The 25,385-nt window shown below is 37.9% G+C and overlaps 1 protein-coding gene across 2 annotated transcripts; it reads left to right on the top strand.

The window, feature by feature from the left end:
- Window positions 1-14,222: 14,222 nt before the first annotated feature.
- On the top strand, window positions 14,223-25,166 carry slc39a9 (solute carrier family 39 member 9). Of its 2 annotated transcripts, none has more exons than XM_026944296.3 (7): window positions 14,223-14,973; window positions 17,106-17,214; window positions 18,667-18,861; window positions 18,949-19,017; window positions 19,145-19,230; window positions 19,989-20,123; window positions 23,694-25,166. In XM_026944296.3, the coding sequence occupies exons 1-7, from the start codon at window positions 14,878-14,880 to the stop codon at window positions 23,919-23,921; spliced, it is 918 nt and encodes a 305-aa protein (XP_026800097.1). In that variant the 5' UTR covers window positions 14,223-14,877; the 3' UTR covers window positions 23,922-25,166. The 2 variants fall into 2 exon arrangements, with proteins under 2 accessions (XP_026800097.1, XP_026800096.1); XM_026944295.3 differs by having other exon boundaries at window positions 14,224-14,973; window positions 18,664-18,861.
- Window positions 25,167-25,385: the final 219 nt, after the last annotated feature.

Here is a 25,385-nt window from a genome sequence, read left to right as displayed (position 1 = left end):
AAATATAGCACAAATGAAGGATTGCGAGTTGTGGATTATTGCACATATACCTGAATTATGCATTGTAGATAGTGACCTGAAAGAAAGGCATATCATTTTAATGAGAGAAGAGCAAACAAATCTAAAATCACGATGCAGGGTCTGGCGATCAGCAAACAGGACAAACTAGGCAAAGGCAAATAACGTGAATCAGAAAAGCTAGCAAGGTCAAACCAGATTAGGGCACAGAGGAAGATAGGGTTGGTAACGTCAGGAGCACAAGACAAACCGAGTATATACTTCGCAAACAGTGGGTGAGTGTGAGTCTCTTTTAAAGTGTGTTGTGTGTGTGTTGTGACAACAGACTGTTGAGGGTGTTCAGACGGTGGCTCCGGAAGTGGCAAAGGGGGTAGAATTATGAACGTCGGGAGCGCCAACCATACCTTGGCACACAAGTGGTGGATGTTTGATTCAGCTCCTGAGCCCTTGGACCTGAGGCAGAAGGGCTCTTTGGTAGCTGCATCCATGACTGAGCAGTCCTTTTTAGGATCCTCTCTGCTCACCCCAATTTGGAGAAGGGGCTAGAAAAGGTGCCTTAAACATAACCTGCAGCAAACCTCCTGTCTGGGCTACCGCATCCAGAAAGATCACCACTACGCGGTCAGAAACAGAAACACTTAAATTTTGGAACCTGGAACATATGGACCTTAAATGGACAACAAACTCAGTGGTCAACTCGGAAGGCAAAATGTCATTGTTGCTAGGGAGTTGCGGAAATTTCAGATTGATATTGCTGCACTCTCTGAAACACGGCTGGCTGATGAAAGACAGTTTAAAGAAGAGAAAGGTGGTTATATCTTTTCCTGGAAAGGAAAACCAGCTAGTGAGCCTAGGAACCACTGTGTGTGATTTGGCATTAAGAACAACCTCACCAACCACCCTGCTGAACTCCTTGCTGGCATCAATGAACACCTAATGACACTTCGTCCTGGCACTTGCAAGCAACCAAAGTGCCATGGTCATTAGTGTATATATGCTGACACTTCATGCAGAGGACTCAGATTTTATACTGACTTGGACAGGGTTCTATCTAAAGTACCCAAAGAAGACAAGCTAATCCTGCTTGGAGATTTTAACTCAAGGGTGAGGCTGAACTACAACCAATGGAGAGGTACAATTGGCAAAGAAGGAGTTGGAAATGCAAACTCCACTGGCATACTGCTGTTAAAGTGCTCAGAACACTGCCTAACACACTCTTGCACCAAGAGAACAAATTTAAAACATTCTGGAGGCACCCTTGCTCTAACCTCTGGCATCTCATTGACTGCGTAATAGTTCGCACAAGAGACCGCTGCGACGAATGTAACACCAGAGCAATGACCAGTGTGGATGACTGCTGGACTGACCATTGTCTTATCCACTAGACCATGACTATTTAGCTCTTGCAGAAGAGAAGGCAGAGAAAGCAGAGTCGCCCAAAGCTCAACGTCAAACGGTTAAATGATACCACTTGTCAACAGCAGCTCCAGGTACCGCTCAGCACAGAATTGCCCAAACAGTATCTTGTGGATACTGAAACACACTGGGGCATGTTCAAGCATAAGCACACTTGGATACATAACATCAAATCACTAGGACTGGTTTGATGAAAATGACACAGAAATTCAAAAGCTCATTGACATCAAGCAGCAAGCAAAGGACGTTGTCGATAGACGCATCAGGGAACTAAAAACCAGTGGTAGACAAGGAAGGCCCTGGAAATTCTACATCTTGCAGACTCTAGGGACATCAGAGGTTTCGTTGATCCCACAAAAGCAGTATATGGGCCCAATTATCGCTGCATAACTCCACTCTGCTCCAAAGATGGGCTTACGCTGCTGAAGGATGATGTGTTGATTAAAAAAACATGGAAGGAGCACTATGAGGACCTCCTGAACAGGGACTCTACCCCTGAGATGGAGGCTCTTCTCTGACTCCATCAGCAACCAATAGAGGAGGAACTGGCGGCACCATCCAGCCTGAGAGAGGTGCAGGATGGCATCAAGAAGATGAAACACAACAAAGCTGCTGGCCCTGATGGAATTCCAGCTGAAGTCTTAAAGGCAGATCTCCTCGGTCACATACATGCACTGCTCCTGAAAATATGGGATAAGGAGGAAACCCCAGAAGAACCTAGGGATGCCCTTATTGTCTCCATATTTAAGGGGACAAAGCAGACTGTGGAAATTTACCTTAAAATATGTAGATCCAGGATTGGCCTCTTTGCCCACCTGAAGTTCCACAAGGATCTAAAAGGAGAACAGTCATACTTGACTTCGAGTGACTCCTAATGATGGTGTGTGTATGTGTGTGTGTGTGTGTGTGTGTGTGTGATTGAGAACAGGTATGCTCAATCAGAAGTCCGGTGACTGTGAACAAGGTGGAGTGTGTGAATTCTGGGGGGGCATAGTCCGGGTTGGCCATGTTTGTAGGCCAACGGTGTGTGCTGGGAACCAGAGTTCGCTGACTGGGTTGACCTGACATATAGGATTTAGCATTTAGCCTGTGTATTGTGTTGTTGTTGTGCTGTGTCCTTTCTTGCATTCAAAATTCTGTTGTGAAATGGCCCACTTTCTTGGCTGACACTTGTAACAATTTGTAAGGAATATCACACATTTGTTTAACATGGTCCAAGTGTGTTATTCCATTAAACCACAGTAATTTGCCAACCATTACAACCATTGTTCAACTTATTAATGAATGAAAGTATGATTTTTAACAGTTTATAGTTAGATTTAATATTGTGGAGTGTCTGCGAGACAAGTTAGTGCCATTTATCACTTACATTATAGCAATGGCAAACAGTCATTCTCTCATCTGCATCTCTTTCTCTCTCTCTCGAAAATTGCAAAAAAACATCCCAAAACTGATCTCAAAAATGACAGATTTTGGAGATGAACACAGGTAAAAAATAAACAAAATATCACACTCACTAACTTTCAGTAATGCTTTATTCTGGTCAGGGTTGCAGTGGATCCTGAGCCAATCCCGGGAACAATCCCATCCAGGGTGAGATTCCACCCTGGATGGGATGCCAGTCCATCGCAGGGCAGCATTCACACACTTCTTCACACATAGCCAATTGACCAGTCCACTGCATGGTTTTGGTAGGTGAGAGGAAACCAGAGAACCCAGAGGAAACCCACATGCACATGGGGAGAACATACAGAGTGGACAAAAAGGTAATACTATACCAATGGAAAGTGACAAAACCATAAATAGAGATAAATAAGTCAATCGAGCAAGCAGGACAAAACAAAACTCATACACAATGAATAAAGCATGCTGAGTAATGCAGGCAATAAAGAACCATACAAACTGCGGTGTATAGTATGTATAGAAGGTAATCATGGAAATTAACAACAGGTGCTAATAATCGGTGACAACTTGAGCAGGGATGACTGAATGAGACTGGGGAAGTGGACACAGTTACAGGTCCTGGCCTTCTGGAAGTTGGAGTTCACACCGGGCAGGGCGGTCATGACACATATTGGATAACATTTATGAGACTGTCTAGCATTATGGTAGATAATAATAAGTTTTCCACAGATATTAAAAAGACTAATTTTTGATAACCTTATACGTCATGTGTGTGTTTTACAAAATGGAATGTGGTATGAATATTTAATGCAATTTTTTCTCGCACTGAAGACAGTAGATGGGGTCAGATGTTTCAACAAGTGTTATAAAAGATTTACTTCTATAAAGTTGGACCTGTAGCGTGTGTATTGACTGAAACAGAAGTGTGTGAACTACTTCTGTTCCAAATCATTACATTGAATATTCAAATGCCTTTTGTGACCTGCAAAATGCAAAGAAAAAAGCACAAGCTTTTTCCAGTTGTCTATAAGTTAACAATGCATAAAAGCTTGATAAATATGTAGGTCTTAAATCATTTCATATGCAACATAACTTGGGCTTTGGACTTCTCAAGCTTGTGTACTTTTGTTTTGTTCATTTAAAATGTCTCTGACTCGACAGAATCAATTTTTGAAGTTACTTTGTGGTAAAGTAAGTTGAACTTACTAACTACTTTTGCCCAATGAATGTATATCTTTCACATTGTAACGTCTTTGATATACAGTATGTATCATAATAATTGAATTCTGAATAAGGTTTTAAACTAATAAAACTGTTACAAAAGCCATTGTTCTGTCCATGGAATAACCTCATCTTTGCCCCTTATGTTGCTTAGCAACCAAAGCCTCCTGTTATTTAATTACATTGCATGGCCAAAGACTTGTTTATTGCAAATATTATTAATAATTAAATTAATTTAATTATTTATCGAATACTGAATTTATCAAATTGTTTTTGTCACTTTTTTATAAAAGCATTAACCCACTTGATTGGAGTGATTTTGTCAGATAAGGGGATTTTTACTCTACTCTGTGTTGTGCCTTACCCATGAATAAATGACTAATGTATACTCTCAATTGGACTACTGCATGAATAAAATATGTTAAAATATTTGAAAGTAATTAATATTTGTAATATTGACATATATGTTTTCATACACAATGTTTTTCAGATCAGGTCTGGAGACTGAGAGGGACTTGGAGAAACTTTGACTTCTTTCCTTTGGTTCTTTTCAAACTATCTTTCTTTTCATTTTGCTTTCAGTTTGTTGTTTTGTTATATGACATATCCACAATTTTAACTTTTTGAATCCTCTTTATTTGTAATGGCAGAATAGAGGAGCCTTTTCCATTTTTTTTTCCCATTCAAAAACAATGGGGGGTGCATACTTTTGATTTTACACAATGTACGTCATGGCCACAGTGAAAATTAAAATTGCTTAAAGTAGTGTTTTCATATCCTAGATTATTGTGCCAAAGAGTCTCATTAGTTAGTTATTAGAATGAGTCATTCACAGAGTTATTGCAAGCAATGACTCATGATTTTCATAAATGAAAGAAACAAGCAAACGTGTCCTAATTTAGGGTCTGAGAAAACATACATAAATCTCCCATTGCAGTGATTTGGTATTGTCAGAGGTTTTGGAAAAGTTTTAAACAATTAGACAAAATATACAAGACTCTGTTATTACAGTGTTCTGACTGCTTTCAAAATCTTTCTACTATAAAGGTAAATAACATATTACAATGCTCCACAGCATAATAAAGCAGAGACAGGAGAGTTTGAGGAGAGGCAGCTCAGGGCTTAAGATATGAACAGGACCATGTGTAACTCTCAAAATGGTGGCTATCAAAGCCAATCAATTTACCAATTACCAAAGAATCCTTTTCCTATCGGATGCATATACTCAAGTATTTGCATAAATAGGTAAGTGTGTAAGCAGGGCTTTTACAATGGGGTGACCTGAATGGAGTGACCTGGGGAGACCCAATGACATTACTGGGGTGGCCATTAAGAGTGGGACAAAATAGTAATCCACATCCATAGAAAATGATATAGTGTGTATGACCTGAGTACAAAAAAAATCATCAAATGAAAGTCATAGCTAACCATAGAGTTAAAAGGTTGAGAGGGCGCACTTGTGCAGTTGTCTATTATACAATTCGTTCCCTCATGGTGTTACCAATATGGCGTCCAAAACAGGACACAATAACCTATGCCAGTATGTGTAGAATAGACAGCTAAAAAAAAAATATATATATATATATATATATATATATATATATATATATATATATATGCTTGTTTTATTGTGGTTCTATGTGACTATATATGTTATAACAGCCTCAAAATAGCACTAGTAGTGATAATTTCTGCTGAGTACTGGCCCACGAGCTTTAGTTTACAATAAGAGTGAGGCAAGAAAGCAAGCCCAGGAGAGTGAGTGCACTGAGGTCTGCCACAATGGCTGGTCTCCTGAGGTCCAGTTCTCTAAAAATTTGACGAATTGAATAACCAAAGTCTAGTGGACTTCCGCCGCATGCTGTCATTTGAAAGCAACTAATGAGCTCATTTGAGGTCTTTGCAATCCTGAGCTTTCGGGCTATCACCATTTCACCAAAAAGCAGCTTTTATTCCAGTCAGCACCTATTGAAAATAAGATGCGTGTAATGAAAAACAAGTTGGCATAAAAACTGAGTAAAAAAAATAAACCATGTATAGCAGCTACAGAATCTCAAAATCACAAAAATTTATTGCATTACATGATTTCTTCTTATGCATGCCAATAATGATGATATTTATCAGTGGGTTATAGCTACTCTACTCAGTAATAAATTAGTGAGGTGTGCATCTGGCTAATTGGTCTCGTAGAGCGTGTAAATGAACCCCAGAGATATTGTTTGTGTGGATAAATCTCATTAAAAAAAAGCAATTAATTAATTCAGAGACATTAACTTTATGCATATTATGCTTCAATTCAACATTATTCAATGTATACTGTATATATATATATATATATATGTTGTTTTTTTTTTGTATTTGTCAAAATGCTCTCTGTATTTTTTTGATACACACCTGGGGATTTCATATAATTTCACTGAGATGCTATGTCTTGTGAACTTAAAATTCAGTAAAGAAATTTATTAAAGCGATCTTTTGATGATTACTGAAATGTTATAGGCCTAGCCATAGCATGTTTAGATGAATGTAACTGATCACCCCATAAATATGAACCATGTTTCAGTCCATTTTTCTCCTGCATTCTTTGGGTTTGAAGCATTCTATAGGAACTGAGCTGTTCAGATGCTTTTGAATTCTTTCTGCTCCTGGTGTCAGCAGTCAAATCATTATAAATGACAAGTGAGCCAATTCCAGTGGCAGCCATACATACTCACACCACTATGCTTCACAGATGGAGTGGTAAGCTTTGGATCATGAGCACTTCCTACTACACATTTTGCTCACTCTATCAGACTAGGACAGATTCATCTTCACCTCATCCGGACATAATGCTGCATTTTTTTCATCCCTGTATTTACTGGCATTGTCACTCCAAATCATGCAAATCAGACAGCACTTTGTGATCATTTTATCTGACGTGTGTATGAAAGCTATGGTTATGGTATAGGACCCTGGATAACACATCTAACACATCTTGCCCTAATGGATATTTTGTCCATGAAATTTTTTTTGAAATATATATATATATATTTCCCCACCCCCCACCCAAATTTCAGAGATCGAAAGTAATTCGACAAATATAAATTATAATTATGATTATGAACAAACATCATTCTGTAAATTAATTTGCAGGTATTGTCAGAGGGAAAAAAGCCTCTTCCAATTTAGCTAACTGTCTTAACACAATCTGCTGCCACCCTCAGATGAAAGAAAAAATTGTAATGTGTTGGTCACCTATCATAAACAATAAGTGAGAAGCCGCGGGCTAATTAACATCTGTCTGCGGGGGGCGCATTTGGCCCCGGGGCGAGATTTTGGACACCCCTAATGTATAGCAATTTTAGCTCAAAAATAGACTTTTCTACATGGATATGTTCTCATATATAATGTAAATAATGTATAAAACATGACAGCACATGCTGCTGTAGAAAACTAATCAACAACGGGGTGGTGTGATGCGACCAGAAACAAAACAATTATTTTCAAATAACAGCGCCCCCTAAAATGTTTTATTCCTTTTACTCCACAGGTATAATTATTTAATTAATTTAACAGTTACATTTTTAATGAATATTTATATATATTTAATATAATGAATTTAAAGAATGGCATGTCATACTTTTTTGTCCATTTATAGTTGTATTTAATTTTGTGGAAGTTCCATGAAACAAGTTAGTTTCTGTTATCACTTACACTATAGCAGCTATAAACAGTCATTCTCTCACCAGCAAAAAAAATTCAGATTTTAGATTTAAAAATAAGACCAAAAATTGCAGCTTCTCATGTTACTGAGAAACAAAGAAAAAAATTGTGTCATGAAGAATTTTCAGTGGCTGATGTTACATCTTAGATGTAAACCTTTTAACATCTCTTTACAGAAAGACTTACCATACAATACAAATGATAACAGAACAAGCATGCTAATATAACAGGATTTAGGCTAACATTCAGATCTTTCCTCGGTTCCTGCTCCAGCTTGGCCACGTCCACAATCACGTGTGTCTCACTTGTTTCACCCGTGCCTTATTGTTGTCATCCCAGTACATTAATTAGTCTCACTTCTTAGGGAAGTCTTGCATGTTTAAATGCTTCATTTGTTAGCTTTGCTACCTTGCACTCCTAATTTCTAGATTGTTAATTGCTGGTTTTTCCACCTTCCTTTCCTTTGACCACTTTTATGGATCATGACAATCATTTATCATCTCGTTTTGCATTCGGGTTTCTATCTTGTTGCCTCTGGCTCCCCTGTGATCCATACAGAGATATGACAAGGGGGTATTACAAACATTATTACGGTTGCAGTGCATGCATGATTCATTTTACTCAATTCCAGAAATGATTATGGGACCCTTGTTGGCTGAAACTACTCAAACATAAACATCTCATAAATATTTCTCAGATATCTTGATGTCTTAAAATAGAGACATGAAAAATGATATGCAAGTAAGAACACATTAGTAGGCCTCTAATTGTATCTCAAGTTGTGTCTAGCAATTAAGAATCTCATAGTCACAAATTATTAGGTTCTGGCAATATTTGTAGAGTTTCTTGGCCACAAATTATGCTGTATGTACAGCTTTGGGGATATTTGGTCATATCATAATACTTGGCTGCAAATTATTATTTCTCTGAGGCTATGCATTATCGCATAGCTATTCTTGCTCACTTGGCTACACTGATGTAAAAATGGAAATGACAGATGCTCTTTTTTATTTTCAACCCAAGTACACATCTTTCTCCATTGTTTTCATCCTCCACATTACATTGGCAGACTGTAATGGCAATGCATTTACTAACCTAGTGTTAATAAAACATTTTTTTAACAACTTTATTTTTCTTTTATAATATTGCGTAAATTGACAGCAGGTTTTATTGCATAAAAATTATATGATGACACCAGAACTATATTTCTATTACGCTAGTTCACAATATTGGTAAGGTAGGAAAATTAAGATATCCATGACTTCACCTGCAGGTAAGTTTCAAGTTTGGGCCCCAAGCTGTACAAGTTGTACAGGGTCTGAATGCCAGAGGTTTCTTTGCAGGCAGTGAGGGTTTCCCTCCGGCAACACCGGACTCCTTTTGAGTAATGAATGTTTGAGATTCACAGTGTTGCTTCTTCCTAACCTTGAGAGTGCCAGACTTCAGGGAGCAGCAGATATTGACTTCCAAAGTCGATGAACCAAATAAGGCACACAAACTGTACAGTGGAGTCCATAAGTCACTAAACAGTGACACAAATCTGCTTGTTTTAATGATGTAGACTCCAGCACATGTGATTGGATTTGACATGAAACAAAGATAGTGAAGCCAAAGTGTAGAATTAAAATGCCTACTGTACCTCAATTTCTGGGAAGGATTAGTCACTGGAAACAAATGCAAGGAATAAAAGACGATATGATGCGCTGTTATAGCAAAATAGTCAAAGACTAGATGGTGTGATGCAGCTGGATGCAAATCAGAGTTACTGTTACTATACAAAGTTTTTTTTCAGAGTGTTTTATTCCTATTGTACAACAAATTTGATTTTGAAATTTGAAAAAAAAAAATGCTAAATGAGCAACAACTAAACAGGAAACGCCACCATATCAATAATTACGTTCTTTTCATCAGTTAATGCAGAGTCATACAACTTCCTGTGTTAGTTAGATAACATATTATAAGATAGAGCACATTAATATGCATCTGTGATTTGACTTACAGCCAGCACTATTGTCAAAGCTGCTCTTATAGTGAATTAATCAACACTTAATCAACAACAGATTTGAGAATTCAGCAGCACTCTGGTATCATATAAAATAAATTGTCATGTTTAATTGTTGGTTATAAATCTTTTGCAATCAATGAACATCTTTAGTGTGTGACCCATAGACCTCTTCCTTGCTGATCCTCTATCAATATTTTATAGTTACTAAGTTCCCAGTGAGCTTCAAGTGATGTGCTTCAGTGGTCAGTAAAGAACACTTCACTTTTTTGGTCTTTAAAAACAGCACAGTTGATGTAGCAGCTTGTTTCTAGGTATTTTCCGTTGGCAAGGTGATGCACCGTCCACTGGGTTTTGAAGCATTCAGTAGGATCTGGGCTGTTAAAATGCTTTTGATTTCTTTCTGCTGCTGGTTTCAGTAGTAAAATCATTATAAATGACAAGTGAGCCAGTTCCAGTAGCAGCCATACATACTCACGCCACCATGCTTCACACATGACGTGGTTTGCTTTGGATCATGAGCACTTTCTCTTTTCCTACACATTTTTCTCATTTCCTCAGTGTGGGAGAAATTTATCTTCCTCTCATCTGAGGACTCTGTGGGTATTTTATGTGCGTTTTAGCAAACTCATCTGTAACCTGGCTTTTCTTGGGAGGTACTTTAAGGCTTTCAGAGGATTTTGGATTGCTAAGTTGTCTAGTGTGCTTTCGATTTTTAGAAATGAATCAAACAGTTTGGCCCATCTAATGTTTTCTCTACTTTTTAGATCTTTCTTTCCACCTCAGAGTGGCCTACTTTACTAGCAGTCACACTTATAAAGAAACAACAGCCTGTGTAGACATCTTGGTAGATTTCCTGAAGAATCAACTAATCCACCAATGGTCCAATTATTTTTGTTGTCCAAAAATTTCAGGATAATGTGTAAAATGGACTGTAATTCCTACAGCTGATATGGATGTACACTCCTTTAGATTAAAGCTGCAGTCTTAACTACATCATGTCGTGTCACTGTCATGTTTCATTTCGAATCCACTTTGCTGGAGAATATGAAGTCAGGTACACTTTATGTATTGGACAAACAAGTTTGGTGTTTCGTGGTTACATCATTTGTACCGAGCAACAAGATGCCGTCAGATGCTAGGTTTATAATCAGCACATGTTAATCAGATCAGTGTTAGTCATTCTCAATATATACTGTGAGAATGAAAATGGTGAAAATGGTTTAAGCAATTCAGATTAACACACGGTGTGAAACCAGACATTCAGTTGGTTTCACTTAAAACCTGGGGTTATATTTAGATACAGTCTCAGTAGAATGAGAGTGGCTTTTATTTCCATGCCATGCTCAATGTTCTGCAAACCCTCTGAAGTAATTTTCTTGGAACTAATGAGCAAACAGAGAGAAGCAGCAGCTAGTTAAAGTGGCTTTGAAGAACAACCGCTGTCCCATGGCTTGTGCTGTTATTAGCCTGACACGAGACTGAAGTCTTAAGAAAATGAAACATTGGATTCACTTCAGTTGTCCTTCCAAGCAAAAACATTCATCTCAATTTATCCTGTCATGCTGCACAGATCATGCTGGACACAAGAGCAAAATCAACATTCGTCAATGGGAACAAGGCCAGAATCATTTCATTCATTCATTCATTCATTCATTCATTCGTCTATCTTTAGGGAGTGCTTTATCCTGGTCAGGATTGTGGTGGGTCTGAAACTTTTTCCAGGAACACTATCATAAGGTGGGAAATACACCCTAGATGGGACACAGGACATCACACTCCCACACATACACACACATATTCACAACTAGGGCAACTGAGAGTTGTCAATCCTCCTGCTGGCATGTTTTTGGGAATTTTTGAGAGGAAACTCCAGAAAGAATAAAGCAATATGTTTTGCGGAATGTTTACATCTCATATTGTCTATGTAAGTTTTCAGTGTATGTTTTTAGAAATAAAGGATTCTTCGAAACAAAAAAAAAACATTAAGGGTTAACCCTTTTTTATAGGAATGTAACTGAGAACAATATCTGGAGACCTTGGTATTTTCCAACATCTACTTTTATAGAACTTGAGGTTTTTGCGAGTTATCATCATTCCTTTCTTTTATTTAGACACATGAACCAAGAAGCAAATTTGAGGAAATGTTATAACATTTTGCAATGACATGTGCAAAGATCAACACATTAGATCTGAAATGAATTGTTAAGCAGTTGCAGGTCTTGGTGGCTAAATGTGGTGTAGAACCACACGCAAGAGCAACATATAGTAAAATATTAAGCTCTTGTACTGATCTCCAAATATGTCTTGGGTTATGAAACAGGTAAGTGTATATAGGGCATGTGTACTGAGTTACCAGTTGATTAGGTACTCAGTCTGTTATATGGAGGAAAACTACCAAATAATACTGTAGTACCCTCTAGTGCCCATTTTAATCCTTTTGATCATAATACCCCTGTTGTTCGGCAGCACAACATGATGAACATGTTAATCTATTTCTCACTGGCATTCTTCTTTTAAGCACTACAAATGCTTTTAAACTGTTTATAGAGACTCATGGATTTGGAGAGAACACAAGGGAGCCTCTTGACCTTTGAAAAGACAAATATAATTAATCATGGTGGCTTACAGAAATATGAAATCAGTAACGTTCGATTGCAAGAAATAGTATTTGTGCTTGTTATTAAGTATCCTTTTTTGTAGAGTTGTACTTTACCTGAGTATAATGAATACTTGTAATACTGAAAATGAATACTTGTACTCTTACTTAGTTCTATTTTAAAAAGAAAAAAATGTTTTATTTTTATTTACTTCCAAGTACTCATTACATATCTTAAAGAAAGATTATAACTTAATACGTATAATTTGTGTTTTTGTGTTTATGCCTATTGTATGTATGTAGACCTCAACTGATCATATTTATGCAAGGAATATTTTCTAATTACACTTAAGTATACACTTTTTGTTGTTGTTGTTGTTGTTTATTGATTTTCTGGCCAGTATAATTTTGAATATTTTCTGCCATTTTTAAGATTTTGACAAAATTCAGACTCTCTTAATTGTAATGTTTATGTAGTTTTTTGCTTATAGGCAGCTTTACCTTTATAAAAATGGTCTTAAATCTGCTAAAACCCACATGGCTTGCAACTTCCTAAGAGTGCATTATACAGGGTATAAATTAATTTTTGTATTTCCCTGGGATTAAGCTGAATAGGTGAAATGCAGTCTTGTAAATCATAAATAGAGAGGATCTATTTCTGGTTTGTCCAACACACCAGATAGCTGGGAATATGATCAGACAGAAAGACATTTATACACAATAGAGCCAAAGGTAGCTGGTGGGAGCTTTAAGTGCTTGAACAGGAAAGAACAAATTATCTTTACAATGCTAATAATAGGACATAACCTATATAATCACTGAAGTTATTAGGGAAACAATCCAACAATTTTCAACAAAAGAAGGAAGAAGTGTTAATTCGTTCATTCATATTGAGTAACAGCTTTATCCTGGTCAGGGTCACAGTGGATCCGGAGCCAATCCTGGAAACCCTGTGCTCAAGGGGGGAGAATCCGCCCTGGATGGAACACCAAGCCATCTCAGAGCACCATGTACACACATTCACACACACTCATTCACACCTAGTGGCAATTTAGTGTAGCCCAGGGGTGTCCAGTCTTATCCACAAAGCAGCAGTGTGGGTGCAGGTTTCCATTCCAGTCGAGCAGGAGCCACATCTGATTCCACCTGTTTAATCAGTTCATCTCGGCTTTCAATAGACTTAGGTGTGGCTTCTGCTTGGTTGGAAAGAAAACCTGCACCCACACCAGCCCTTTGTGGATAAGACTGGACACCCCTGTAGCCATTCTGCATATTTTGGACAGTGGGAGGAAACTGGAGAGCCCGGAGGAAACACATGTGGCAATAAATTTGGACTGGGCCTGACTTGATAAAGGTTCTGATCAAGCCCATCGAAAATGAATGAAGAATCAGTGTTCTAAGTAGTCTTGTGGACTGAAACTGAATTGAAAATTAAATTTTAAAAAAAAGAAAGAAAGAAAAAAAAAGGTCTCTGTTGTACAACCAGGAAGCAAATTAGAGCAATAAACTCAGGTCTAAAAACATAAGGTGCTAATGAAAAATAATTCTTGTTTAGAAACTTTGATACTGTAACTATGTATCTTTTCTAAAAGAACTAATTATGGGGCTTTCACTTCAATATGGATGAATAATTATGGAATCATGACAATTTTCTAACAATTAAGCTCATTTAAGTTTCAAAACCTTATGTTTGACCAGCTCGCGCTGTGTTTTGGCAGACCGCCTGGCTGAATCTCAATTAGCATTTTAGTGCACTACGTATAGCGGCGTACAGACCATTAATTAGACCCTCGTACGTAGTACGTAGTGCGGTAACAAAGGGAGCATAGCGCCATTAGGGAATGAACCTCCTTGAGCTTTTATTTTGAACACCGTGATCCGGAAGTGCTCACAGCTTGCCAACGCTACAGCGTTTCCCAGCTGGCGTTTAGCCGAAGCTCATATGAGCGGTTATTAATGCAGGGGTTGCGGAATTACTGCGGAGATTTAATCTCTATCATTTCGAGATTTATTTAAAGATAGTGTCATTGACCACGGTCTCATAGGAAGCTAGTTAGAGGACTGGGTAGCGGGTTGCTAGCCGGCTAGGTAGGCTAATGTATTGAGGTTTAGGAAGTGCTTTAAGTGAAGGAGCTACAGGTTTTTGCCACTGTGGCAGCAGCAGCAGAAACAGAAACACGTTTGCTTGTTAGTCGTGTTTAGCTCAGTGAGACTGCTGCAGTGTGTATTAAAGGATATTAATAGCTGAATTCTACCTTATTTGATGTAAAGACGTTTGTTGCGCTGCTAATTGGCTAACCAGGGCGAAGCACAAGCGCATTGGTTTTTAATGCTTTCGGTTTGTTGACATTACAGACACTGGTTTATTAGCTTTAAGTGTGCATCACATACAGCTACAGTGTGGTGCTTTTTAATACAACAGCTTGAATATACAGAAGATTTGTGTTGGCATTAGCTGGCTGAGGCTAGAGAGCAGGTTTGTGGTGAAGCTAGCTGGAGTGAACGGCGGGGTGAAATGGACGACTTCAGCTCAATAAGCCTGCTTTCACTGGCTATGTTAGTGGGATGTTATGTTGCAGGAACAATTCCTCTGGCTGTCAATTTTTCCGAGGTGAGTAATGTTACATAAGGCTGTAATATTCCCTAGCTAGCTGTTTGTTTAGCTAGCTCAGCTGCTAGCCTTTATTGATTGAGCTAAAAGTTTGCTGTCAGTGTGGTGGAAATGAGTTTTAAGTTCAACTTACATTTATTAGCTAAAGCAGAATTTTACGATATACAGGATACAAACATGTTGCTCTGAATATTTTCTTAAAAAAATAAAATAAAAACACAAAGCTCAGTGATGTTTGCATGGCAAAGCAGAGTCAGCTTTAACTCTCTGACCAAAGTTCGCACGAGCTCCTCAGCGGCTGTACTTTAGGGGTGTTGCGGTTTGACATCTTAACGGTATGATAACTCGATCTAAAAATATCACGGTATTAATCAAGCACACCAAGCCACTGGTGAAAATTAAAGGGGAAAATATTGCAAATATATAACCAAAAAAAAAATGAAACAAAAAAAGATTAAACCACTTGGTTGTTTTTTTTTTTTTTTTTTTTTTTTAATATATGTTTGAGAATATGACTTTACAGAAAAGTCTCTTACACTGGGCCTCATTTATCAATATTTTTAGTAAAGTTGTGTGTAAATGTTTTTGCATAAACAAGATCTTTCAGCTGGATTTATGAATGTTTTGGAAAGGCTGTTTTTTTTTTTTGTTTTTCTTCGTACCCACATGTGTATGTTGATCACCTGTAAACAGTGTTGCTGACTCTTTTCAGAGGAAAGTAGCTAAAGCACGCTCAAAAAGTCATAAGATGACAGACTAATTTGCATTGTTAATTATTCACCATGATCATTGGTGAATCAAATTGCAGAAAGTAAGGTACATGGAGAAGGAAGATTTTTACTCAGAATGTAGTAGAATAGGATAGAGTTTTATCAAAATAGAAAATAATAGATTGTAATTTATTTCTTAAATAATTTATTTCTATTAAACTAGATAAACTTTTACTCATTATTTTGCTCAGCGTACTATAATTTTTTATCAAGAACACATACAAAAACAAGCAGTGACAGTTAGTAGACGTGAAAGAAATGGTTACTCACTTTTAGTCCTTGTAAATATCACCAAGAAGCGAGTTTAAAACGAAGAATCAGGTGCGACAGTGGGACAAACATTGAACAGTGATTGGTCATTGGGCACAATAGTGATCAGTGATTGGTCGTTGGGAAACAATGGGGATCAGTGATTGGTCTTTGGGAAACAGTGGGGATCAGTGATTGGTCTTTGGGAAACAGTGGGGATCAGTGATTGGTCTTTGGGAAACAGTGGGGATCAGTGATTGGACATTAGGAAACTGGTGATCAGTGATGGGTCTTTGGGAAACAATGGGGATCAGTGATTGGACATTAGGAAACTGGTGATCAGTGATTGATCACCATTGATCCCAAAAGCCAGTGATTGGTCACAAGCACAACACAGTCAGGCATTACACACGAGCAAACCTGCTCTCTCAACTCATATATCAGCAGCTGTGTTGTGAGCTGGAGAGCATGTAGCAACACCCACAAAACCCCATAACAAGACTAGCACATAGACAGCTGGGAGCATGAAATGAATGATGAGAGAAAAGGCACAAAATGGAAGTATTTTTGACTCACTTTTATGCCGATAAAAATATTTAGCAGTGTAACAGCACCTGAAAAGTAAAATCTAGAGACAAATTACAGATGTTTTGAATTAGGTTTATGTGACAGGAAAATGGTGTGACTTGAAAACAGAGGAGAAAGAGATCTACACTGTACCCAGGTGATCATACACACCAAGCACCTCACGCCGAACATTTGTATTCTTTAATGCCAGTAATACAAATAACTGTGTTTCACAAAATGTTTTCGAACTGCTCTTAGTCCCTGCAAATTAGCCTCTGTGGTTGGAATTTGATCGGGTGGGGTTCACATTAGTTAGTCTTCTTATGCGTACATTTTTTTTTTTTTTTTGAAATGATGGGATTTTCATGAATATGAAATCTCTTGTGTAAAAGCTCCTACGACTGATTTAAATCCCTCTGTAGCCAGCTTGATAAATGAGGCCCATTTTAAGTATTTATCGCAATATTGTTAAAAACTGAAAGAAAGAGTAGCTGTGAGGAAAGACATCGTATTTAAATCTTAGTCCTTGTCCTCTTTCACCTTCAGGAAAAGTTGAAGCTGGTGACGGTGTTGGGAGCAGGTCTGTTATGTGGTACTGCGCTAGCCGTCATTATTCCTGAGGGAGTCCATGCGCTGTATGAGGAGGTGCTGGAGGGTGAGTCACTTTCTCTCCCTCTCTCTCTCTCTCTCTCTCTCTCCTTTACACACACAAACAAGCAAAACCTTGTATTAAGGCTTTGAAGTTTGTAAGCCTATATAATTACAGAACCAGATGAAGTTTCTTTTGTCAATCAGATGACACTTTGATTCACTGCTCCTTCCACAGCTGATAAAACTCCTGACACCTTTATGTTTTGCATGTTTGAGTAAAATACTCTGTAGTGCAACCCACATAAAAGCGAAAAGATTCAAAATAAGACAAGATAATTGTGCTATAAACTAACTGGAGGTTCACCGATCTGATACTGAGTATTGGTGTTACTATACTGGCATGTTTAAAGGCTGATGCTGACCTGAAACCATGATTTGATCAATATCAGATCTTATTTTGCATATTTTTAAATCTGATCCAAACCATTCCACTGCTGTGAACACAACGTATGTTGACACAGCACTGACGTTGCATAGGAACAGCAAAGGCGTATTGGTAGTGTGTTAAAGCATTCCACAGTCATGCCTCTGATGTTTTGAATACCTGGGCAACAAAAGGTTATTAAAAGAATGTCAGTATTATATTAGTAATATCTGTTAAACCACAATGCTGTTGAATTCTCAATTCCGACTGGACAGAAGATGTTGATCCATACCGCAGCCCTGACAGTAGTTACGTTTCCTAGGCAGATAACAGGTTTATATTAATACACTCATTTTAATGCATTATTGTTTGAGTAGTAACAGTTTAGACAGGGGCTTGTATGGCAGATGCTCTACTTTAATGCGTGTAGTTGTTGATATGATAAAGCTTTCTGTAGGGAGATGTTTATTTAGCATTTACAATATATGTATAATTGTTTTTTGTGGGTTTTTTTTTTTATATAACAGCACTGAAGATGTTATAGGGAAAAAAGACTGGGTATTGCTGTTGTATCAATAATAAGGAAATATGGTAGAGGAAGCAATGAGTAATGCAGCAGGAAAACTATTCGATATTATACAAATTGAAGTGGCAGTTTGATGATGAAGGAAAGTGTCCACTCTGACAAACGTGGCATTGTTAGCAGCCTGATATCTCTGGATGTTTTCATCCTACCACATTAGCCATCTGACTGATACTAATAGTTAACAACAATTCTATATCCATCACTGATTTGTTACAATTTGACAAAATGTTCTTCAGGAGGCCAGTTTATTTAATTATTGGTTTGTATATTATCAAGATGTTTTATGAGACTTTCAGAATCATCGTGTCGATCTTGATTGCTATCTCGAATTAAAAGCGCTCATCGGGTCAACTTGACTTGTATATTGTTCATTAACTACGATGAATTATTCGCTTTCTGCGGAGAAACTTATAGGTGTGTAGTTCCAGTGCTGAAAGGATGTTTATCGTTTATGGTGATTTAAAAATAAAATGTGACTGTTTTCTTTTTGCCCTTCCCTGCAGCAGGGCACCACGCTCACAGTCAGGCCGAGGTGTCGGCGCCGGAGCAGAAAGCTGCTGAATCAGTGGTAGGGCAGAGTCACGAACATGCGCACAGTCACGAGGAGCTCCATGCCTTCATCGGTGTCTCTCTGGTGATGGGATTTGTCTTCATGTTGCTGGTGGACCAGATTGGCAGCTCGCACATACACAGCGGCGATGGTCAGCATGCCAAACACAAACACGCAGATGTGTAATTTCTGATTTGATGAAATTGAAATTCTGAGTATATTTTCTGTTTTTGGACAGATCCAGAGGCAGCGAGGGCAGCCAGCTCTAAAATCACCACTACACTTGGTTTGGTAGTCCATGCTGCAGGTGAGTGAACAGGGTCAAGACAAATCTTCCATCCAGCAAAGTTCTTCATGCTTGATAAGTTCCTGCTTTGCCTGGGCATGTGTACATGTTTTTGACGAAACCATACGTGATGTGTTTGTCTCTCCAGCTGACGGAGTTGCACTTGGAGCAGCCGCTTCTACCTCTCAGACTAGCGTCCAGCTCATTGTATTCGTGGCCATCATGCTTCATAAGGTAAGGACATTTTTAATCACCGTACAGCTGTGTTATAAACTAATAAATAGTCTAATAAATTCGAATAAAACATTTTTTGAAAGATTTAAGGTTGAGACAAAAAAAAAAAAACTTTTTTACTCTGATTCTGTGCTGTGGTTTATATGAATAAACAGGAATCCAGGAAGTAACTGCATTGTACTCTAGAAAAGTATACACAATACAAGGAAGAAAGATACACAATAAACCTGTATTCCTTCTTATGTGTGTATGAATGAAGAAGCATGTGTGTATGAATACTGCAGGGTATTTTGTTTTTTTTGTTTGTTTTATTTAAGTAAACAAATTTTACAAAGAAGCAGAACTTTTTGGTCCGTCCTTCGTCCTTCTAGCCATTGCCTTGCATTGCTGATAATGAATTTTTTTTTTTTTTTTTTTTTTTAATTTAAAATGCTCCCGTTTCTTTGTAAACTTTGTTTACTTTCTTTTTAAACCAAAAAGCACTGCAGCTGCATTGTGCATGCTTCTTCATTCATATCGTACACACATAAGAAGGAATACAGGTTTATTGTGTATTTTTTTCCGACACAGGCTGAATAAATGTGGTGTATGATCACTGAAGCATGAATTAGCGTAGTTTTTATTTTAACCATTATTATGCAGCCCTCGTGTTTTATTCTAGATCAGAATCTAAATAATGTAATTTGTGATGTTGCCCTTGCTGGAGGAAATGTGAGCCTCTGCATTCATTTCCAGTGTTTTATCTCTGTGCTCGACAGGCTCCTGCTGCCTTTGGCCTCGTCTCATTCCTAATGCACGCAGGTTTAGAGAGGAACCGGATCAGAAAGCACCTGCTGGTCTTTGCCTTGGCTGCTCCTGTTCTGGCTATGATCACCTTCCTTGGCCTCAGCCAGGTAGGACACCTTATTCTGAAGAAGAATAAAACCAAATAGGCAGCATATTGTCAAGAAAAAAAACATATAAAGCTTTAGTCAGAATAATGTGAAGGTATTAATGTAACTTATTAAAATACAGAATATTGCTTCATGATATCTGTTGCTATTCTTTAGTAACTTTATAACTATGAAATGCTCCTGAGAAAAAGAAAGGCAAGTATATCACTCTGTGCATTTCATTTTATTTGGCATGCGGCCGTTATTATGCAGTTACATATGCAATGAAATACCAGCTTATTAGATACAGTGGAGCGGGAACATCACTAAACAGTTATTATTTGGGTAGGAGATCGTCTCAGCACAGCAGTAACCCTGGCATGGTAGTGTGTGTTTTGCTTGTACAAGTGTATCAGGCACATACGCGATTTTTGTTAATCTGCATCATTGTCATTATTTTTGTTTGATTGTCTAATGCACTCGGATTGAGTCAGGTGGTTTTTATTGCCATTCCTCTATATCGCTTGTATACATTGGAACGAAATGTCGTTTCTCCTGGGTGATGATGCAACACATAACAGTACACAAGACTACATAAAGTGCAAATACACAACAGTGTAAGACAAGTGTAAGACAAGTTGTGTATTGCACTTTATGTGGTCTTGTGAACTGTTGTGTATTACACCATGGTCCTGGAGAAATGACATTTTGTTGCAATGTATACAGGCTATATAGAAGAATGCCAATTAAAAAAAAAAAAAAAAAAAAAAAACACACACACTTGACTTAACACTTGACACTACCAAATTGTGTAAAGCAGCTTATGGGCAGCAGTCTATATTTTCTACAAAGTGCAGTATATAATAAGTATATAAGTACCATATTTAATAATATACTTTTGGTAGGTATGAGGAGGGTGTATTTATACTACAGCATTGTTGAATTCTCAAATCTAAGGTGCTGATTATTTTTCTATAACAGTGGCCCTGACATTAGTTTGGCTGTAATTCAAATCATTATATTAATGCGCTTGATCTAACACATTATCGTTTCTGTAGTAACAGTTAATTTACGGGGACTTGTCTGGTGCACTCTCCACATAATCTAAGACCAGTAATAAACAGATTGAAAAAAATGTTATTTAACGAAGAAATACTTTTCATTTTTGTCATGATGAAGGTTTCTGTGTGGAGACATTCATTTAACTTTTATGGAATGAGTCTGCAGTGTCAAAGCTTTGTAGCAATCCAAGATAAAGCTGTAACTTTAAGCTTTCTGCCATGGGAAAGTCTTTACAGATTCTCTGTAATTTGACAAGCTGTGTTTTTGCCTCATTAACTTCAAGAAATCCAAAAATGACAGGCTGATGAGGGAACAACCGTTTATAGTTATATATAAAACCATTATAATGTAAGAGATAACAGGAACTAATTTGTTTCGTGGCTTTCCGCAACATTAAATGTAACTATAAATTGATAAGTATGATGTATGGTTCTTTAATTAATAAAGCAGTGTAATCGTAGCCAAAGTAAAACACTTTGAATATGGTGCTATAGGAAAATAATCAACTTCAGTGTGTTAAACATAGCTCTGCTTCACATTGTGCTGCATCACACCACCCTGTCATTGATTATTTTTCTATAATAGCACATCATGTCATGTTTTATTCCTTACATAATAAACTGGCAACTTGGGGTATAAAAATTTGTGTTTAAAAAAAAAAAAAAAAAAAAAAAGGATGGGAGTGTGACGGGTCTTGTGCAGCAGTACCCTGTTATATCAAATTTCAAGCCTTGCAGGTTCTAGTGGTGTGTTTTGATCTCTGTTTCTGTAAATATAATGTGTATGACCAGTTTGTTCCATCAAAACACTTTTAAGAAAAATCCATAGAGGCAGTAAAAAGAAATCATGTCACAGCTAATAGAGCTTATGTGGGAATATACAAGCAGTACCAGCTACTGGTATGTGGCAGATGTCTGTATGTATACACAATGATTCAGAACGACAACTGCTTTACCACCAACCAGCATTATTAACTAATAAGGTGTAAGATTCGCCAGGAGACATCAAGATCAGTTGATTGGTAGGCGGCATGCTGGAGATGCATGTCTAGGCAATAATACAGGTTAACACTGCTACAACCTTGTTTTCCCTCTGGGTGCTTGAGTATTGAAATTAAGGAAATGAGCAAACATCAGACGACACACAGTCAGGTGCACAAATTTGCATCCGCCATGGTTTTTGAATGACAGAAAGGAAAACGTGCTTCTGTTGTACAGTTCAAATTTCAAAGTTACAAGACAACAATTTAAAATGAAGAAAGAACAAAATACCAAAAAAAAAAAAAAGATTGAAAACCAAAATTATGAATTCAGAATTTTTAGAATTTAAAGTGTATGTGTGTGTGTATATATGTATTATATAATATATAATTTTATATATTTTGTGCTTCATTTGTCGAACGAACTCTGCTTGCTTGTTTCCTTTTTTGATGGCGCAAAGCAACTCGGTGCTGTGGCATGTGCTAGGCATATTAGTTTCAATTATTTAATTTCCAGGAACAGGATGTAGAAACAGTGAATGCAGAAACGGTTCTGTAACTCTAATGCAAGCACAGCGTGCAGTCACCTCACATATACACACTTCACAGAGTGAAAATGAAGACACTAGATAGACTCAGATAACATCTTTGTGAGATGTGACAACACCACAGCTTGTAGCCTAAATGTTCGCCAAGACTTGCTGCATTTTTGTCATCGGAGCAAATACACTATATGGCCAAAAGTGTCTGGATGCCTGACCACCACACCCATGTGTTCCTTCCCCAAACTGTTGCCACAAACTTGGAAGACAATTGTCTAGAATGTCTTTATATGCTATAGCTTTAAAGATTTACCTTCACTGGAACTACGGGGCCCAAACCTGTTCCAGCATGACAATGCCCCTGTGCACAAAGCAAGCTCAGTGAACATACGCTTTGCCAAAGTTGGTGTAGAAGAACTGGAGTGACCTACACCTGACCCTGAGCCTTCACCTCAATCCCACTGAACACCTTTGGGATGAACTGGAACGCCGACTGCGGCCCAGACCTTCTGACCCAACATCACTGCCTGGCCTCACTAAGGCTCTTGTGGCTGAATCTCCACAGAGAAGCTCCAAAATCTAGTGGAAAGCTTTCGCAGAAGAGTGGAGGTTATTATAACAGCAAAGGGGGACTAAATCTAGAATGGGATGTTCAAAAAGCACATATGGATGTGATTGGTCAGGTGTCCACGTACTTTGGCAAAATAGTGTACGATGCTTCATCACCAGACGATAAAGAATTTGGCTACATAAAGTCGCACCCTCTCATGGATTCAAATACTTGCTTACTTTCCATAGTCTGTATTAACGCATGTTATTAGCTTGCCCTACTTTTGAGTTACATGAGTTGCTGCTTTTTAGGCTAGTTAATTGTCTCTGAGCAAGCACACTGACTTGTGAATTCATTTAAGATTTGTTCACCCTGATTTATATCTGCATGATGTGCATGTGCACACTCAACACTTGTTTAATTGTTGCGTTGTTCTGCCCCACCCTATCTCCATTCAGAGCAGTAAAGAGGCGCTGTCTGATGTCAACGCCACAGGAGTGGCCATGCTGTTCTCTGCCGGCACCTTCCTGTACGTCGCCACGGTGCACGTCCTGCCCGAGGTGGGAGGCATGGGCGGGCACAGCCACTCAGCTGGAGGAGGAAAAGGACTGAGCAAGGTGGAGGTGCTGGCACTCGTCATAGGCTGCCTCATCCCTCTGGTGCTCTCCGTTGGCCACCACCACTAAAAAGGGAAAAAAGACTGTTGTGAACAGGGGACTTTTAAAAGTGGTGGCCGGTTTATCTCATCATGCCTCTCTGTATGGATCAGATCTGTGGCACAGAAATGGACTTGTGGGGCAACTGTGTGATCACATGACCATAACCCCAAAGTGCTATGTGCTGATAGCAGGCATTAAACGTACATAAACAAGTGACACCACAGGTTCATGCTTTTTATGCTTTTTGTTCCTTCCTCTACACTTTTTTTCCCCTTTTTCTCCAGTTCTGTGTTCTGAAATGTTTCTCTTTAACAAAAGTAACAGTGAACTGCAACTTTTTTAAAATGTAATGCATAGTGAACATAATGGAGACTTTTTATTATGACTATATGATTCCATGTTTTCTTTCTGATTTTTTTGTTTCTCTGCACAACAGTATGGATTCAAGGAATGGCAGTTTATCTTGGTTGTTCACTTATAGTGTTAGTCATCTGAGCTTCAGATTAGAGTCCATATCTGAGCAGTATGGTCATAACATGTAGACATTTGTGCAGCAATAGAGTTTTTCCAGCATACAGCTTGTGGTTGATAGTATTTTCTGTGCTAATTAATGGAGGAGGAATTTTTTTTGTTTAACTTATCATCTTGAACAAATAGTTCTGGAAGAGTATTAGGTTTAGTCGCTATACAGCATCCACTTAATATCTATTTTCTAATCTGCCAAATTTTTTTAATATTTCATTTTTAAATGTAATAGTGAAACAGAAATGGTGTCTATTTTTGGTGGTGAAAAACCGAAACAATGCAAGGCTTTTATACACAAGAGGGACCATAGGCCGTGTTAAAAGAGGTAACGAGTGGTAGAATGGTGTATAATTATTTACCATGCCGGCTATTTTAATAACAGTTTAAATTATGGTGAAGCTGGTTGGCTCGAAGGAACTGCTCAAGCTTTTTACTTGTTTGTGCATGTTATGTGTCACTCACATTCAGCTGCTGTTCACTTTGAGAAGCATCTCAGAGCTCTGCTGATGTGGTCAGGGTGGGATGCTTTTACTGTAATTATTGTGGTGCCTGCTCAAAGCAGAGCCTCTGTATATAATGCATTGTGTACAAATAACATTCAGATGAGCTTAATGAAAACTTCACTTGTAGCCCTCCTGTACTGAGTTTATACTCGGGCTTTTAGTACAGTTAATATTGGCAAGGATAATGGGGTTGATTCAAGTGATGGGTAAGGGAATGTAATAAATTTACATTGAATCACAAGAATGCTACATTTTCATGAGTCTGCATTGTTTTGTGGAAAAATATTTCTAGTGAGAAGGAAACAGCCTGTTTTATTTAGACACGTTTAATATAATCTCCGTATACTACACACATTACCATGTAGGCCTGGAAAATTAGTAGAATTTTGGCATAATTTCTGGTTTTGTCAGTTTATTAAGTCTGAGTGTGTCAAAGCAAAGATTTAAAGATTCATACGTTAGG

Source organism: Pangasianodon hypophthalmus, chromosome 10 (assembly GCF_027358585.1).
Source record: "Pangasianodon hypophthalmus isolate fPanHyp1 chromosome 10, fPanHyp1.pri, whole genome shotgun sequence".
Lineage (NCBI taxonomy): Eukaryota > Metazoa > Chordata > Actinopteri > Siluriformes > Pangasiidae > Pangasianodon > Pangasianodon hypophthalmus.
This window is presented reverse-complemented; position numbering and strand designations above follow the sequence as displayed.

Excerpts from the sequence above, each read along its gene's own strand:
- slc39a9 (XM_026944295.3), top strand. The coding sequence starts at position 14,878 with ATGGACGACTTCAGCTCAATAAGCCTGCTTTCACTGGCTATGTTAGTG. Across the intron at positions 19,018-19,144 it reads TTTGGTAGTCCATGCTGCAG|CTGACGGAGTTGCACTTGGA; the intron begins GTGAGTGAACAG and ends TTGTCTCTCCAG. Across the intron at positions 20,124-23,693 it reads CCTTCCTTGGCCTCAGCCAG|AGCAGTAAAGAGGCGCTGTC; the intron begins GTAGGACACCTT and ends ATCTCCATTCAG.